The 14947-nt window shown below is 25.1% G+C and overlaps 4 protein-coding genes across 9 annotated transcripts in view; 2 read left to right on the top strand and 2 right to left on the bottom strand.

Moving 5' to 3' along the window:
• Positions 1-1738, top strand: part of LOC102677299 (ubiquitin domain-containing protein 1) — a 2390-nt gene extending 652 nt beyond the window's left edge. The window contains exons 2-4 of the mRNA XM_031511138.1: positions 328-687; positions 775-893; positions 968-1738. Of these exons, the coding sequence (XP_031366998.1) occupies positions 328-687; positions 775-893; positions 968-1129 (641 nt within the window). The 3' untranslated portion in view covers positions 1130-1738. The remainder of the gene's footprint in view (positions 1-327; positions 688-774; positions 894-967) is intronic.
• Positions 1739-4396: 2658 nt separating this feature from the next.
• On the bottom strand, positions 4397-6878 carry LOC102676379 (cytochrome c oxidase assembly protein COX15 homolog). Of its 3 annotated transcripts, XM_006617034.2 has the most exons (6): positions 6335-6697; positions 6092-6242; positions 5862-5988; positions 5460-5592; positions 4764-5388; positions 4402-4677 (listed from the first exon to the last, which is right to left on the bottom strand). In XM_006617034.2, the coding sequence occupies exons 2-6, from the start codon at positions 6239-6241 to the stop codon at positions 4423-4425; spliced, it is 1290 nt and encodes a 429-aa protein (XP_006617097.1). In that variant the 5' UTR covers position 6242; positions 6335-6697; the 3' UTR covers positions 4402-4422. The 3 variants fall into 3 exon arrangements, with proteins under 3 accessions (XP_006617098.1, XP_006617097.1, XP_031366996.1); XM_006617035.2 differs by lacking the exon at positions 6092-6242 and having other exon boundaries at positions 4397-4677; positions 6335-6353; XM_031511136.1 differs by lacking the exons at positions 6092-6242; positions 6335-6697 and adding an exon at positions 6726-6878.
• On the top strand, positions 6402-10118 carry LOC102676604 (xaa-Pro aminopeptidase ApepP-like). 3 transcript variants are annotated; one of them, XM_006617038.2, is made up of 7 exons: positions 6705-6943; positions 7049-7165; positions 7251-8195; positions 8272-8598; positions 8667-8797; positions 8884-9059; positions 9127-10118. In XM_006617038.2, the coding sequence occupies exons 3-7, from the start codon at positions 7327-7329 to the stop codon at positions 9247-9249; spliced, it is 1626 nt and encodes a 541-aa protein (XP_006617101.1). In that variant the 5' UTR covers positions 6705-6943; positions 7049-7165; positions 7251-7326; the 3' UTR covers positions 9250-10118. The 3 variants fall into 3 exon arrangements, with proteins under 3 accessions (XP_006617099.1, XP_006617101.1, XP_006617100.1); XM_006617037.2 differs by having other exon boundaries at positions 6910-6943; positions 7049-7182; XM_006617036.2 differs by having other exon boundaries at positions 6402-6943; positions 7049-8195.
• On the bottom strand, positions 9113-10386 carry LOC102676920 (PRADC1-like protein). Of its 2 annotated transcripts, none has more exons than XM_006617039.2 (3): positions 10181-10386; positions 9965-10104; positions 9113-9883 (listed from the first exon to the last, which is right to left on the bottom strand). In XM_006617039.2, exons 1-3 carry the CDS (start codon positions 10263-10265, stop codon positions 9437-9439), a joined length of 672 nt encoding a protein of 223 aa, XP_006617102.1. In that variant the 5' UTR covers positions 10266-10386; the 3' UTR covers positions 9113-9436. The 2 variants fall into 2 exon arrangements, with proteins under 2 accessions (XP_006617102.1, XP_006617103.1); XM_006617040.2 differs by having other exon boundaries at positions 9965-10077; positions 10181-10378.
• Between the last annotated feature and the right edge of the window lie 4561 nt (positions 10387-14947).

Raw genomic sequence — 14947 nt, 5'->3', positions numbered from 1 at the left:
ATGATATATATATATATATATATATATATATATATATATACACACATACACATACATACATATATATATACATGTATATATTATAATGTTTTCTGACAATCAAACAATTTTATAAAGAATATTTTTATTGTATTAAAAAAAAAGGCATTGTTAGAATTTCAACATTACTTATCATTTTTTTTAAAATTTGGAATAATTATATTTTATAACATAAATTATTTTCATAACTATCTTTAGTTTTATATATAAGTTTTTGAAATATGTTTTTATATTTTTAATTTTATAAAGAATTTATCATATTATAAAAAAAATGTTATATTTACATAGGAAATTCAAGAAAAAATCATCCATTATGTCATGAGGCAATTAGGTGGAAATCAGATGTACCTTTGACAGAAGGACAACTAAGAAGTAAAAGAGATGAATTTTGGGATACTGCACCTGCATTTGATGGACGTAAAGAAATATGGGATGCATTAAGAGCAGGAGCAACAGCAGCAGAAGCTCAAGATTATCAATTAGCACAGGCTATATTAGATGGAGCTAATATTTCTGTTCCAAATGGTTTTTTAACAGAATGTTATGATGAATTGGGTACCAGATATCAAGTTCCCATTTATTGCTTATCATATCCAATTAATATTGTGAAAGAAGATAGTGGAAGAGATTCTCCTGCTGATTGTTCAGGTAATATGTAATTTTATACAAAAATTTTTCAAAAATCATATTTTTAGAAAGAAAATCAATTTTTAACATATATTTATTTATTTATAGAACCAATTGATAGTGGAGTTGAACAGACATTGAAGCTAAGATTATCAACTACATTAGGTGAAGTTAAATTGCCAGTTTACAGTAAAGATACTATTGCTACTGCTAAAAAAAAATTGCAGGTATGTATATAATTATTCAAATTATATTTCATATCTTTATTCTGCATTAATTTATGATTTAATTTAATGAATAGAGTCAAGAAGGTTTAGAACCATCTCGTCAAAGGTGGTTTTTTGGTGGAAAGTTATTAGGTGATAAAATGCATATAGAAGAAGCAAAAATACAACCAGGCTATGTAATACAAGTAATTGTAAATCCAGAAAAATTAGATGACAGTCCTGTGAAAACAAGTTGAACTAATATTGCACAAGATACAAGTTATATTGAACCATCTTTCTCTGATAAACATATTCTTACCTGCATTCAAAGTAAGAATACATTTTTTTTTAATTTTATATTGTGTCATTATTAAGATCAGAGCAGCAATCTTGAAGTGATTTTTTATAATAAAATGCACTTACAACGTAACTTTCGTAAAATATATATATATAAATATAAATATATATAATATATATATAATATAAGACATAATATATTTATATATATTATATATATTTATATACAATTGTTATAAGGATTAAATAATATTGCGTTTAAATTGTGGGTTGTGATTATTTAATTTTTATTAATTTATAAACTAGTTCAAAAAAAATGCTAACTACATACAAAAATAAACTCTTAAAGAATTTTGATTAACATTGGTTTAAGTTAAATACTTACAAAAAAGATTATGAATAATTGGTATTGAGATAACATTTACCTCATAGCAGGAATGTTGTTATACTTATTTGTTATTACCAACAAAGGTGCTGGTGCTGTAACACTTGGGAAACTAAGTATTACACGTAGAAAATTATTCTATGCTGCTTATTAAACAATGTTGCATAATTATATAATATAAAAATTAAATTGTACACTTAAAAAAGATTATAATAATAACAATAATGATAAGGAAATTATAAAAAAATTATATAAATATGAATGAATATAAAAATACAATGGACAATAGTGAAAAAAGGAGCAAAGTATATACTAATTGTTGCAATGCATTTTTCTTTCATTTCTTACAAATTTCACATTTTCTGAACTTTTTATAATTAATAATTTTAATTTTTTTTAAAATCAAATCAATAGAAAAAATTATAACAGCTTTATTGCATAATATGTAGAATATATACACAAATCTTTGACATTTTTTCATTTTGATTAAATTTATTAAATTTTTTGTAAATGTATCGTGAACGTTTATAAGATATATATTTGGATTATTTCATAAAAGTACATGTTGGCCTATTAGTGGCCTAAAATTTACGATTCCTTCCTATAAGTACTAAGAAGATATAATATAAGATCTATACTGCTGAATAATGCACAGAAGAAAAAATGTACGATTAATAATTAAATTACATGTGGTGCAGAATGTATAATTTTTATATAATTTTATCAGCACAATCACTTTCATATCTATGTTTCATATTTGTGCTTACAATAAAATGATCACAATAAAATCATTATTGCTAATTCAAATTTAATAGCACTTAATTCTTACTTCTGCTCCACATGTTGCACAAAAAAAATGATCTAGAGTATAATTATATCAGATGACATATTATGCGTGTGAATTTATTGACTGTACTAACCCAGCAGTGATAAGTTTGTTTTTCATATGCATTGATTATAAAATTATAATATATAGTATTGCGTGTGCGTGTATGTATAATACGTAATATATAATATGTATGTATACAGATACATATGTTGATTCCACTATTCTCAATTTGAGTGTCAAAGCAAACATATTTAATCTTATAAGTAATTTATTTATAAATTGGATTATTGCATACAAGTGATAGAAATGACTGGAAGCAATCATTAAAAATATGAACATAAATGTATAAGATCCTGTTCATATTAAGAAAATGAAATTTTGCATTAACTATTACTTGCATTACTATATGCATTTTTTTGATACATTATAAACATCAGTGCAAATAAAGCAAGCACTTGTTTTAAGTCTGTAAATTTAAAAGTTCCATATATTCACTATATTATTCATTTATTTACATTTTCAGTAATTGTGTTCAAGGATTAGCAAAAACAAAATCTCTTTGTTCAATAATCAATGTAATGATGCATTAAGAATATATAAATACTGAATAATGTTGTTTAAATCGACATTTTTTTAGTAAAACAATAACATTGTCTAAAATATTATTTTTTATGAGCTTTAGTCTAAATATACGTAATCGATAATTGACGATCGTATCAATTAAAATATTGATTAGTTAGTTCATGGCTGATTAAAGGCACAAAGTTCTATGCCTAATAATTGAAATAATTAAAAAATGAAATATTTTCCATTTGTTTCATCGATTATGTATAAATAGATTTGAGTTCATATTATAAATATGAAAATGATAATATTGCATTTATAGAGAGATTTGTTACCAAGAATTAAGACATAAGATTCTCAATGGAACAATAAATTCTATCAGACTGATATTAGTTTTGCAATATAGAATTTGTGTTATTTACAATAGCAAGAGACTGCATTTTAAGTTCATTTTGATTGATATTCAAATAATACAAGAAGATTATTTTGTGTATAGTATTAATTAAACTATATTTTTCACGCATATTTCATATAAAGATTTTAATATAAATGTTGCGTTTTTTTAAGTGATATAATTTGTATTTGTATGAATGATAATATACATTTTCCTTTTTTTAATACTCATGTCCGTATAATGTTGAATAAAAATGTGATGCGGCGCAATTGTCATATAATAAAATAAAAATATGACGAGTGTAAATAAAAAGTGTTACAATAATGAAAGTGCAATTTAGAACGCCTCTTAAATATTGCTACTGCTTAATATTAATAATGCTATGTTGGACCAATATAAGGCGTTTTAAACGAAAAACAAAGATTAAAGGACGACTGATTGGAGATGAGGTAGAACAACTGCCAATAAAAATAAAATTGAATTCATTGTATTGCTAATCAGAAATTATAAAATATGAAAAAAATTTTTGAAATGTTAATAAAAAATATTATTATAATTAAATAGCAATTATTCATTAAGCAGGGTTTACACATTTTTTAAATTAATTGAATAAATAATATTACTTATTAAAACTGGTTTTTGAAATTAGATGCTAGTACTAACATTATTAAATATTTATCATATGCAAAGCATTAAAATAAATAAATGATGTTAGTAATAAATTTTTTTATTTATACTTTAAAAATAATCCAGTCACGTTCGTAAAATATAATCTAAAAAATGTTAATATTTGTTTAATATTATTTTAAATTAAATGTTTATTTGTTCTTTTTAAATATTAAATATGAAATTGAAAAGATTAGATTTTCAATGATATAAAATTACTTAAAATTTGATATAATATTTGTATAATAGATATATTGCCTTAAAATGAATGTAAATGATTTTCCATGAATATTAATTATTATAATTTATGCATTGTCAAATAAAATATAATATTGTGAAACTATTGTAGCACTTTTTTTTATGAATTTTTAAATAACAAAAAAATAAAATAAAATATACAGGATATTTTATAAATTTATTTTAATACATATTTTAAATATTTTAATTCATGACATAACCATATCATTGTACTCAAAACAATAAGACTGCCAGATTGATGAGATGCAGCTATTGGTAAAGGTACATGATGCAACAACGTTGAAATACCTAATAGCACTTGTAAATAGCCAGCACAAAGAACTGCTATTGCAGCTTTTTTTGCATTACCCGGAAGTTTATATTTACGAGACGCAATTGCAATATAAGTTATTAATGATAAAGTTGTAATACCCTGTAAAAAACAAATTTAATTTATAATATTATATTTTAGTTTGTAATATCATAATTTGATTCAATTTGTTTTTTCTTAAAATATACCAGAATTCGATGATCGAATTGTATTGTAGTTGGATTTTCGGTAAAATTTTTCCATATAGGTGATATCGCAAATATATCGTCTGGTATCCATTTATTTGCCATTTTTGGAAATGTATTATAAATAAGACCTGCATCCATTCCTGCAACGAAAGCTCCAGACAAAGCAGTAAAGAAGACTAGTCCTTTCGTTAAATGAACCAACATTCTAAATTTCTTCAGTTTTGATTTCAAATCACTAATATTAACATTTGAATTATTAAGAGTTAATTTTTGAGCAGGAATCAAGTAATTTAAAGCATTATATAAAAATCCTGTATATAATAGAAATGCTATTCCTAAATGTGCAGCCAAACGATATTGCGAGACGCGGGGTACGTCTGAGGGTTCCACGAAACGATCTTCTAAACCCGATTTAACCATATACCAACCCATGAGTCCTTGTAAACCAATTAATGAACCCAAAATGGTTATTCTGATTTTCATGCTTGGTTTGAGCATACCTTTTGCCCAAAAATAAGTAGCTGGAACTATGAAAACAGCACCTATCAAACGTCCCCACATTCTATGCAAATATTCCATCCACCAAATTCGTTTAAATTCTTCCAATGTCATATTTTGATTATTACTATAAAAAAAATTAATATGAAAAATGAATTTAATAAATAATATTATTATTTTATATTCTAAAACTCTTACATTTTATATTCAGGAAATTGTTTATAACGTTCAAATTCTGCATGCCATTGACTTTCAGTAATTGGCATTTTTTCTCCAAGTAATTTCCAAGTAACCATGGATAAACCAGATTCTGTAAGTCTTGTTACACCTCCTAAATTCATAGGTAAGATACAATAATATAATAGTTCTTTTTTAATTTCTTTATTTATATTATGTTTTATAATAGAAATTTATTATATATATATATATATATTTATAATATATTAACATGTTATAAGCATATGTATTAATTGTAATAATGAATATTCGTTTAAAGTACTCCTTAATTATTATGATAAATTTATTTTCCATAAGTCTTATCTACAACTGCTTTTATGATAGTACAAGCGCAATAATAAAAAAACCAATAAAAAACTGTACCTAAAATAACAGCTACAAAAATCATGCCACTACAACTTAATAACCATTTGCCCAAAACTTTATCTGATTTCTGACTTGATTTTGATGCAAATCCTTTTGCAATGATATTATATCCTTTAAATAAATCCTGAAATTAAATTATTACATAAAATTATTTAAAATTATATTATTATTTTGTACATTAAATACATAGCTATACATATTTATTATTGTATATTAATATACAATACTTTATGCAAAATGGAATTCCTTTTCACTAATGTAAGAGTTGTAATTATTGATTTTGGAGTATATGTATATAAATTTTTTTTAACTGGAAAAAACTTTATTATGCTGCTTCTCATTATTGTTGAAGTACAATATCTTGTTAAACTCAACATGCTAGAAAAAATTAAAATTTAGTAATAAAATTAGTATTAAAATTTAGATAGTAAATAAAAAACAATGACTTGCATAAATAAATATATACTTACATTGTGATGTTATATGTTTCCTTAAAATGATAATTCTCTTTTACAATTCTTTATTAATTAATATAAATAAGTGTATATATATTATTTTTACATTTTCGTATTTAATATTTTAATATATAATATATATTTAAATAAATATTGTTAGTTACAAAAATAAGAAAAAATTTATCAATTTTTAAGTGTTAGATAGCATATTGATAATTACGAAAAATTTTTGTAAAAAAACGTAAATATCAATGAAGTTATTGTTATGATAATAATAACAATAAAAGTTTAAAAAATTCTGATATACCGCTTTATTATAAATCGTAAGAATAACAACGGTTTTCAAGATAACTGTCAAAAAATTACGTTATAAATTATACGATTCAAATAGTATGTTCTTTCTAACCTTGTGTAAAATAATGGTTAGTACGTAAAACATCATACATTTTCAAATTTTATATATCAATTTATATTATTGAATTTATATTTAATATACTCCCAATAATTTTTCGTTATATTCATAAAACGTTTGATAAGATTATTTTATTTCGATAAGATAATAGTGTTATAATTCAAATGTATGGTACAAATTGAGTGATATTCGTGTCACAAATACATATATTGGTAAATATATTAATTTTAAATTTTATTTTTAATTATTATCATATTGATTTAAATATTATACGAATTTTTTTAATTTATATAAAATTAAATATTTTTTTGTTTTAGTATATTATATATTAATAAAAGAAAACATTAATATGGCCCAAAGAAGTGGTGTAATTAAATTAGCTAAACTACGAGAATTAATGAAAGCTGTTCAAATAGGTGGACTTAAAGAGAAAGGTATTCAGGCTTTAATTGTAAGTTCAGATGATGCTCATCAATCAGAATATTTAAGAGAGCATGATAAAAGAATTTGTTTCATAAGTGGTTTCACTGGTTCTTTTGGTACTGCAATTATTACACAAAACAAAGCTCTACTCTGGACTGATGGAAGATACTATATGCAAGCTTTAGCTGAATTTGATCCATCAGAAGAATGGACTTTAATGAAAGAAGGTTTATTGGACACTCCAACTAGAGCTGCTTGGTTGACTTGTAATTTACCTCCTAAATCTACTGTTGGTGCAGATTCTAATTTAATAAGTTACACAGAATGGGTAGTTTTACATACTAGTTTAACTGCTGCTGGTCATTGTTTAATGCCTCTTGAAGAGAATCTTATTGATAAAGTTTGGGGTGATGAGCAACCTGCTCCTACAGCTAATATTATTGTACCTCAATCATTACAATTTTCTGGGTGTATAGCAGGGAAAAAAGTGAAATTATGTAGGGAAGTAATGTACAAAAATAAAGTAAAAGCACTTGTAATCACAGCTCTAGATGAAATAGCATACATTTTAAATTTAAGAGGATCTGATATACCTTATAATCCTGTCTTCTTTGCATATATCATTCTTACATTAGATCATTTACACTTATTCGTTGATATAAGCAAACTTACAGAAGAAGCACAACAACAATTGATTATTGAAGAAGTAAATTTAATTTATCATCCATATGAAGATATACATAATTGTTTAAAGAAAATTGCAAATTTGTGCATAAATGATGATAAAATATGGCTAAGTAATAGTTCTAGTTATGCTTTACATGCTGATTGTGGAGAAGCAAAGAAACATATAAAAATTACTCCAATAAGCGTCATGAAGGCAGTAAAAAATAATACTGAAATAGCGGGAATGAAAGCGGCACATATACGAGATTCAGTTGCGCTTGTAAAATATTTTGCTTGGTTAGAAGATCAAATTAAAAATAAAAAGAATACTGTCACAGAAATATCTGGAGCAACTCAACTTGAAAAATTTAGACAGTAAGAAAATTTGTATATAATATTATAAAATTTAGATATAATAGAAATATTAATTATAATGTTCATTATTCAAAAGGGAACAAGAACACTTTATTGGGCTCAGCTTTCCTACAATATCTTCAGTTGGACCACATGCAGCAATAATTCATTACTTACCAACATTGAAAACAGATGTACCAATTACAGATAAAGAAATTTATCTTTGTGATTCTGGAGCACAATATCAAGATGGTACCACAGATGTTACAAGAACATTACATTTTGGCAATCCAACAAATTTTGAACGCGAATGTTTCACGAGAGTATTTAAGGGACAGTGTCGTCTTTCGTCGACGATCTTTCCTTTAATGATACAAGGAAATTATCTTGATACACTTGCTCGGGAAAATTTATGGAATGTTGGGTAAATGTATTTATTTTGCTTATAAAATGGAAAATACTATTTATTCATATTTAAATATACAATTACAGTCTCAATTATCTTCATGGTACAGGACATGGAATAGGTTCATATCTAAATGTTCATGAAGGACCAATCAGTATTTCTTGGAGACCATATCCTGATGATCCAGGTTTACAACCTGGCATGTTTCTTTCAAATGGTATAATATAAAAAATTTTTTTTCATCATTATATATTAAACTTATATATATAGTATATGTATTAATATAACTAATAAAATCATTAGAACCAGGATATTATGAAGATGAAAAATTTGGCATTAGATTGGAAAATATAGAATTAATAGTAAAAGCAAATACACATTATAATCATAAGAATCGTGGCTTTCTTACTTTTGAAACAGTTACATTGGTGCCTATTCAAACTAAATTACTTGACATTTCCTTATTAACGGATGTTGAGGTATAGATTCAATTTGTTTTTTTTTATATTAATTGCTTTAAAATAATTGATTGTAATTTCTTTTCAGATTCAATATTTGAATGATTATCATGCAAAATGTTTGAATACTATAAAACCTCTATTGCAAGGACCAGAAAATATTCAAACACTTGAATGGTTAGAAAGAGAAACGCGACCTCTCACAAAATAATTGCTAATTCACAAGAATAAATTCCATAAAATTACATTTCTTATCATTTACAATTACAATGCACAATAAATTTTTTATGATTATTTTGATTTAACTAATCCCATTTTCTTTAGTAATTTCAAAATTTGTTATCTTTTTAAGTTATTTGCTTTATGATATAAAAATCAATGAAAAATTCTATGAATAATCACCAAAACAACCAAGGAGGTTGATGTAATTTATCTAAAGAAGTATAAGTTAAATTCACTGGGATATTGATTAAGGCAAATGGTTGATTCAAACGTTTTAGAGTCTGCCGGATCATTTTGCCGTTCTTACCGAGCAAAAATCCAGCGGGAATGTTTACAGTCTTTGATGACGGAATAGTATCATCGCGTATCATCTCTATGTAATAATAATCAGCCCATAAAGAATTACTTATTGATTCTTCCATAGAAGATGAATGATAATCTGCTATGATTACAGCTTTTGCTCCAGCTTCTTCTGCCATTATGCTTTTAGCAAAGAAACTACAATCTCCTCTCTCAACTAATGCAATTCTACCTTTTAATTCTTTTGCATTTCTTACTATTTGACAACCATGAGGAGGATCAGTTGGAACTAAAGGAATTTTTTCTTCTAAAAAACTTGCATTCTAAAAATAAATAATAATTCAAATTAAAATTAAATTTTTATTTATAACTTTATATAAATTATATTATTTTCATATACGTACGAATGGCGCTCCAAAATCTTTCGCGGGTCTTAATTTATATGTATATTCTAATTCCGGTGGATATATAATTTCAAAAAATACATCTGAACCAATACTTGTATCAATATAAGAACCTATCGATTTGTATGTAAAAGAATGTCCTAATAAATATTTAGTCACGAATAATTATTTAATAATAAGTTTATATATAACTATATGAAATTGCTAATTACTAACCTTCACCAATGCCACCAGATATTCCAATATTGAGGAATATAAGAATGAAGCAAGAACTAAGAAATCTTATTTCCTGTATTTGCATGATGCATTCACATTGTTAATGACATAACAAACATTTTAAAAAACTTAACCTGTCTAACATAACCAACAAGCTGTTTTCATTCGTGGATGTGATAATACGCAATCTAATCCAATATATATATATATATATATATATATATGAGTACGCAACTGATGTAATAAAAAACACGTTATTAAATTTCATTGGTTAAAATATAAAATATTTTTAAAAATATTGAATACTTAAAAATTTATATAAAAAATAAATATTTTTATTTCTTTTAAATTTATCCTCTCTTGATAAGGATTATAATTATTATATTATTTTATATTATTATATTATATTATTTTATTTTTTTATCTTTATAATTAGTTATGATATAACTATTCTTGGTTTACGATTTCATTTTTTATAACAAATAAATTAAACCACTATAGAATAGAAATATAATATATGCATAAAAATATTTAGATTTTTTCTAATATTTAATTAATTATGCATCTTCAAAAAATATTCAAACTTATTGCACATTATCATTGTAAATAAAATAAATTTCTTATTGGTAATTAAAATTATTTTTTAAGAAAATTATTGAAATTTCATAATTGTCACATATTATATGAAAAAGATGACAAATAATATCAATTTATAAAACAAGAAGAGCAATTAATAGATGAAGATAAAGATAGAGTAAGAATTGATTATTAATGCCATCTTACGAATATTATAGAAATTTTTTCAAAAGCATATTAATAAAATAAAATAAGAATTGATCATCAACGTCATCTATAAGTGGTGTTGAAGAAAAATAATTTTTTAAAGAGATATTCTTTGCACTCAAGAGATGGCACTAAAGATCAATTCTTATTCTAATTCTCAATTCATTTTTTGTTCTTTCTTAATGTTTCAATTTCAACAATCTGAAGATGATATTAATTTCGATAATTTTATCTTATTTCTATCTTTTTCATATTATTTACTTTATTTCTATTTGCATCACAAATCATGTGATCAAGAAATAATTCTAAAATTTAAATAACTTTATCATTTTCTTTCCTAAAATATTGATAAAAACCTTAAGAAAATTTAAATTTCTATTCAATTTTTATATACTGTAAATAATAAATAAATTATTAATACTGTAAATAAATAGATTTTATAGATAGTTAATTTTGTATTTATATTTCATATAAAATTTTATACATATATTTTTTCTTTTCTTAAAAATATAGAACATAAGTTGATAGGAGGTCATTCAATAAATTTTTCCCGGAATTTCCGCAGTTCTTAGAAATGATGTCACATTCCTGGAATTATCAAAACTCTTGGGTGAAATAATTTTTGGCCGAAAATTCGATTTTGTATTAGGACAACATAAGTTGATAGGAGATCATTCGATAAATTTTTCCTGGAATTTCGGCAGTTCTTGGAAATGACGTCAAATTCTTAGAATTTTAGAAATTCTTGGAAATGACGTCACATTCCTAGAATTTTAGAAATTCTTGGAAATGACGGTACATTTCTGGAATTATCAAAACTCTTGGGTGAAATAATTTTTGGCCGAAAATTCGATTTTGTATTAGGAGAACATAAGTTGATAGGAGGTCGTTCGATAAATTTTTCCCAGAATTTCGGCAGTTCTTGGAAATGACGTTACATTCCTAGAATTATCAAAATTCTTGGGCGAAATAATTTTTGGCCGAAAATTCGATTTTGTATTAGGAGAACATAAGTTGATAGGAGGTGGTTCGATAAATTTTTCTNCGTTCGATAAATTTTTCCCGGAATTTCGGCAGTTCTTGGAAATGACGTCACATTCCTAGAATTTTAGAAATTCTTGGAAATGACGGTACATTTCTGGAATTATCAAAACTCTTGGGTGAAATAATTTTTGGCCGAAAATTCGATTTTGTATTAGGAGAACATAAGTTGATAGGAGGTCGTTCGATAAATTTTTCCCGGAATTTCGGCAGTTCTTGGAAATGACGTCAAATTCCTGGAATTTTTTAAATTTTTGGAATAAATTAGACGAACGAAATTTCAGCTAATTTTTCGACTTTGTATCAGGAGAACATAACTTGATAAGAGCTCGTTGGAGAAATTTGTTATTTTTGGAAATGATATCAAATTTGTGAAATAAAATTGTAAAAATGAAATTTTGACTAATTTTTTGATTTTGTATTAGTATATTATAAAAAACATTTGGTAAATTGTTCTTCAAAAATTTTAACGAGGTTTCTCCAACAATTTTTAACGAAATTTTGTTAAAAAAGAAAGAAAAATGTTTGTCAACAAAGAATATTTATAAAATGTTAATAATTGTAAAATACTTATCATTTGTATACTTAGCTGTTGCAGTTGCTATTATTTTTAAATTTTGAATCATTTCTTTTTAACAATTTCCTTCTAGTTTTTAAAAATATCTATTTTTTGCATATTTATCCCTTTTCTCAATTGAATAGAATATTTGATTGATTTTATGATTATTAAAAGAATCTAATATAAGAAATATTTTTATATATAATAGTTATACGTATTTAATACTGAGTTTTTTGAAAATTTTGTACTTTTCTTTATATTTAAATCTTGCATGCTTATCTCTTTATGTTATCATATTATCAAAAATATCATTTTTTATTATTTTCTTAATCTTAATAAAGTTTGAAGTTTGATATATATATCTGTTTTATATTGCTTTCTAGTAAATAACATAGCTGAACTTATTGATGTGACAGCCAAGTAGTATAAGTCAATCATTAATCAGAAAAGTAGTCAGATCAATTATTGACCAAAATATTCATATAAGATGTATATAAGATAATATATGATAAGATAAGGATATATATAAAATATACATATATATACTATATATAAGAATTTAAAGTATATTAAGTGAAAACAACATGTAGAATTATAAAAATATATATAAAAAATATATATAAAAATATAAAATATATATATTAATCAAACTATATATTTATACTGGATAAAAATACATGTAATATATATAATATTAAGATTTTTTCTGCTGTTCAAGTAATAGATGTTTATTTAGAAATATATTCATGAATAAAATTTCAGAATGTTTTTTATGCTTTATATAAAACATAAGTTTGATTTGTAATGAATAATTCTATACATATATCTATTGTTATCGAAGCATTTAAAATATCTCCTAATATAATATTAATATATTATAATATTTATATATTGAAAGTAATTCTTAAATTCGCCGCTCTAAATTATAGAGGGCACATCAAAACTACTATTTGTACGATCGGTAATTCAGAACATGGAACACAAACTTATAAGAAAGGAAATCTATTTTGTACTTTATCTTTTATTTATTAGTAACTTTTTAATAGAATATATAAAATAGTTTTTTGAAGATAAATATGTTTCTTCGAAATTTTGGAGTAAAATTATAAATATAATTCAATTTTCATAGAATCGAAGCAATTATTTCAACAGTCGATAAGATGTAAGTTTCAAAAGCAAAAGGAAACGAAAATTTGCGCATGCGCAATACTTCATTGCATTTCATGAATGGATGAACAGAGTGAATGAATAGCGTCAGCTGAATAGGGTTCGGTATACACATATACTTACTTACATACGTACGCGCCATAGAAACTGAAATTGTAAAAACTCGAACTGCAAAAATATAGAGGGTATAAAAAAATCACTTTCTAATCGTATATTTCGTACAATTATTTTATTAAAAATTATACAATTATACATAAGATACATATTATCGTAAAATGTAATAAAAAAAGTACAAAATGCATAATGGCGATTAAAATTTAATAAATGAACATAGTTCTATTCGTAAATATTTTGAAAATTTATATTTCTCCATGTTCTCGAAATTACGTTTAAATCTGTACGTATCTTGAAATCGAAACATTTCGATTTTTTCCCAAGATGCACTTATGACGTAAATGGTAGAAAGTTGAGTAGTAATCGCTTCATTTTTTTGCTTTTTCATTGTGCAGTGGGCTTGGAGCAGCAAGTTACGCGCGTACGTTTCCCGCCTACGAATCGCAATTCCGTTCCAATAGGAGCATTGCGGAGTTATAAAATATTTGAACGAAACGTAAAGCGTTCACATTTGTATGTATCCGGCGCTATGCACTTTCCTCGACTATTTATTAGATTGTTGAAACGGATCATAACATCCGGTAAACGGGAAGATCGAGTCGATGACTGGTAGCCTTGATTATTCGCCAATACGCGGCTCAAATGCCTTCGGTATATCCTGCACAAATAAACGAAAATTAATCACGATAAATTTTCAATCTTATCTCCGTTCCGTAACTCACCGATGATGCAAAAAGGATGCAGGTGTTGTTTCATCGAGTCCGTTCCAAAATCGATCCACGGTACGGAGGAATCCCGTTGACGTTAATGCACTTACAAGCCTACAAAAGAGGGAAAGAAACGGGTGAGGTGACGAAAGCGTAATCATCCTTCTTCCATCGATCGATGCCCGTTTTAATCTCATTATCATCCTTCGCGTCCGCTTCACGGGATCATGGAAAAAGAAGAAGAGGAAGAAGAAGAGGAAGAAGAAAAAAAAGAATATCGAATCGTTGCAACGGCGCATAAAGTGACCGGCGCGGTAAAAATAACGAGCGGCGATCAACGTAATTCCTAAAATATCTACGAACGTACGAGCGAACTATTTTTGTATCGCCTTTGCA

Source organism: Apis dorsata, unplaced genomic scaffold (genome assembly GCF_000469605.1).
Source record: "Apis dorsata unplaced genomic scaffold, Apis dorsata 1.3 scaffold_292, whole genome shotgun sequence".
NCBI lineage: Eukaryota > Metazoa > Arthropoda > Insecta > Hymenoptera > Apidae > Apis > Apis dorsata.
The sequence above is the reverse complement of the archived record's forward strand: the minus strand, read 5'-3'. Positions and strand labels throughout refer to the sequence as shown.

Bases quoted from the DNA above. Each gene is read 5' to 3' on its own strand.
- LOC102676604 (XM_006617036.2), top strand. From the start codon at position 7,081: ATGGCCCAAAGAAGTGGTGTAATTAAATTAGCTAAACTACGAGAATTA. The intron at 8,798-8,883 runs GTATAATATAAA...TAAAATCATTAG, and splicing joins TGGCATGTTTCTTTCAAATG to AACCAGGATATTATGAAGAT. The intron at 9,060-9,126 runs GTATAGATTCAA...ATTTCTTTTCAG, and splicing joins CCTTATTAACGGATGTTGAG to ATTCAATATTTGAATGATTA.
- LOC102676379 (XM_006617034.2), bottom strand. From the start codon at position 6,241: ATGTTGAGTTTAACAAGATATTGTACTTCAACAATAATGAGAAGCAGC. The intron at 5,989-6,091 runs GTATTGTATATT...ATTTAATTTCAG, and splicing joins GGAATTCCATTTTGCATAAA to GATTTATTTAAAGGATATAA. The intron at 4,678-4,763 runs GTATATTTTAAG...TGTTTTTTACAG, and splicing joins AATTCGATCATCGAATTCTG to GGTATTACAACTTTATCATT.
- LOC102676920 (XM_006617039.2), bottom strand. From the start codon at position 10,265: ATGCAAATACAGGAAATAAGATTTCTTAGTTCTTGCTTCATTCTTATA. The intron at 10,105-10,180 runs GTTAGTAATTAG...AATATTTATTAG, and splicing joins ATCTGGTGGCATTGGTGAAG to GACATTCTTTTACATACAAA. The intron at 9,884-9,964 runs GTACGTATATGA...ATTTATTTTTAG, and splicing joins AAGATTTTGGAGCGCCATTC to AATGCAAGTTTTTTAGAAGA.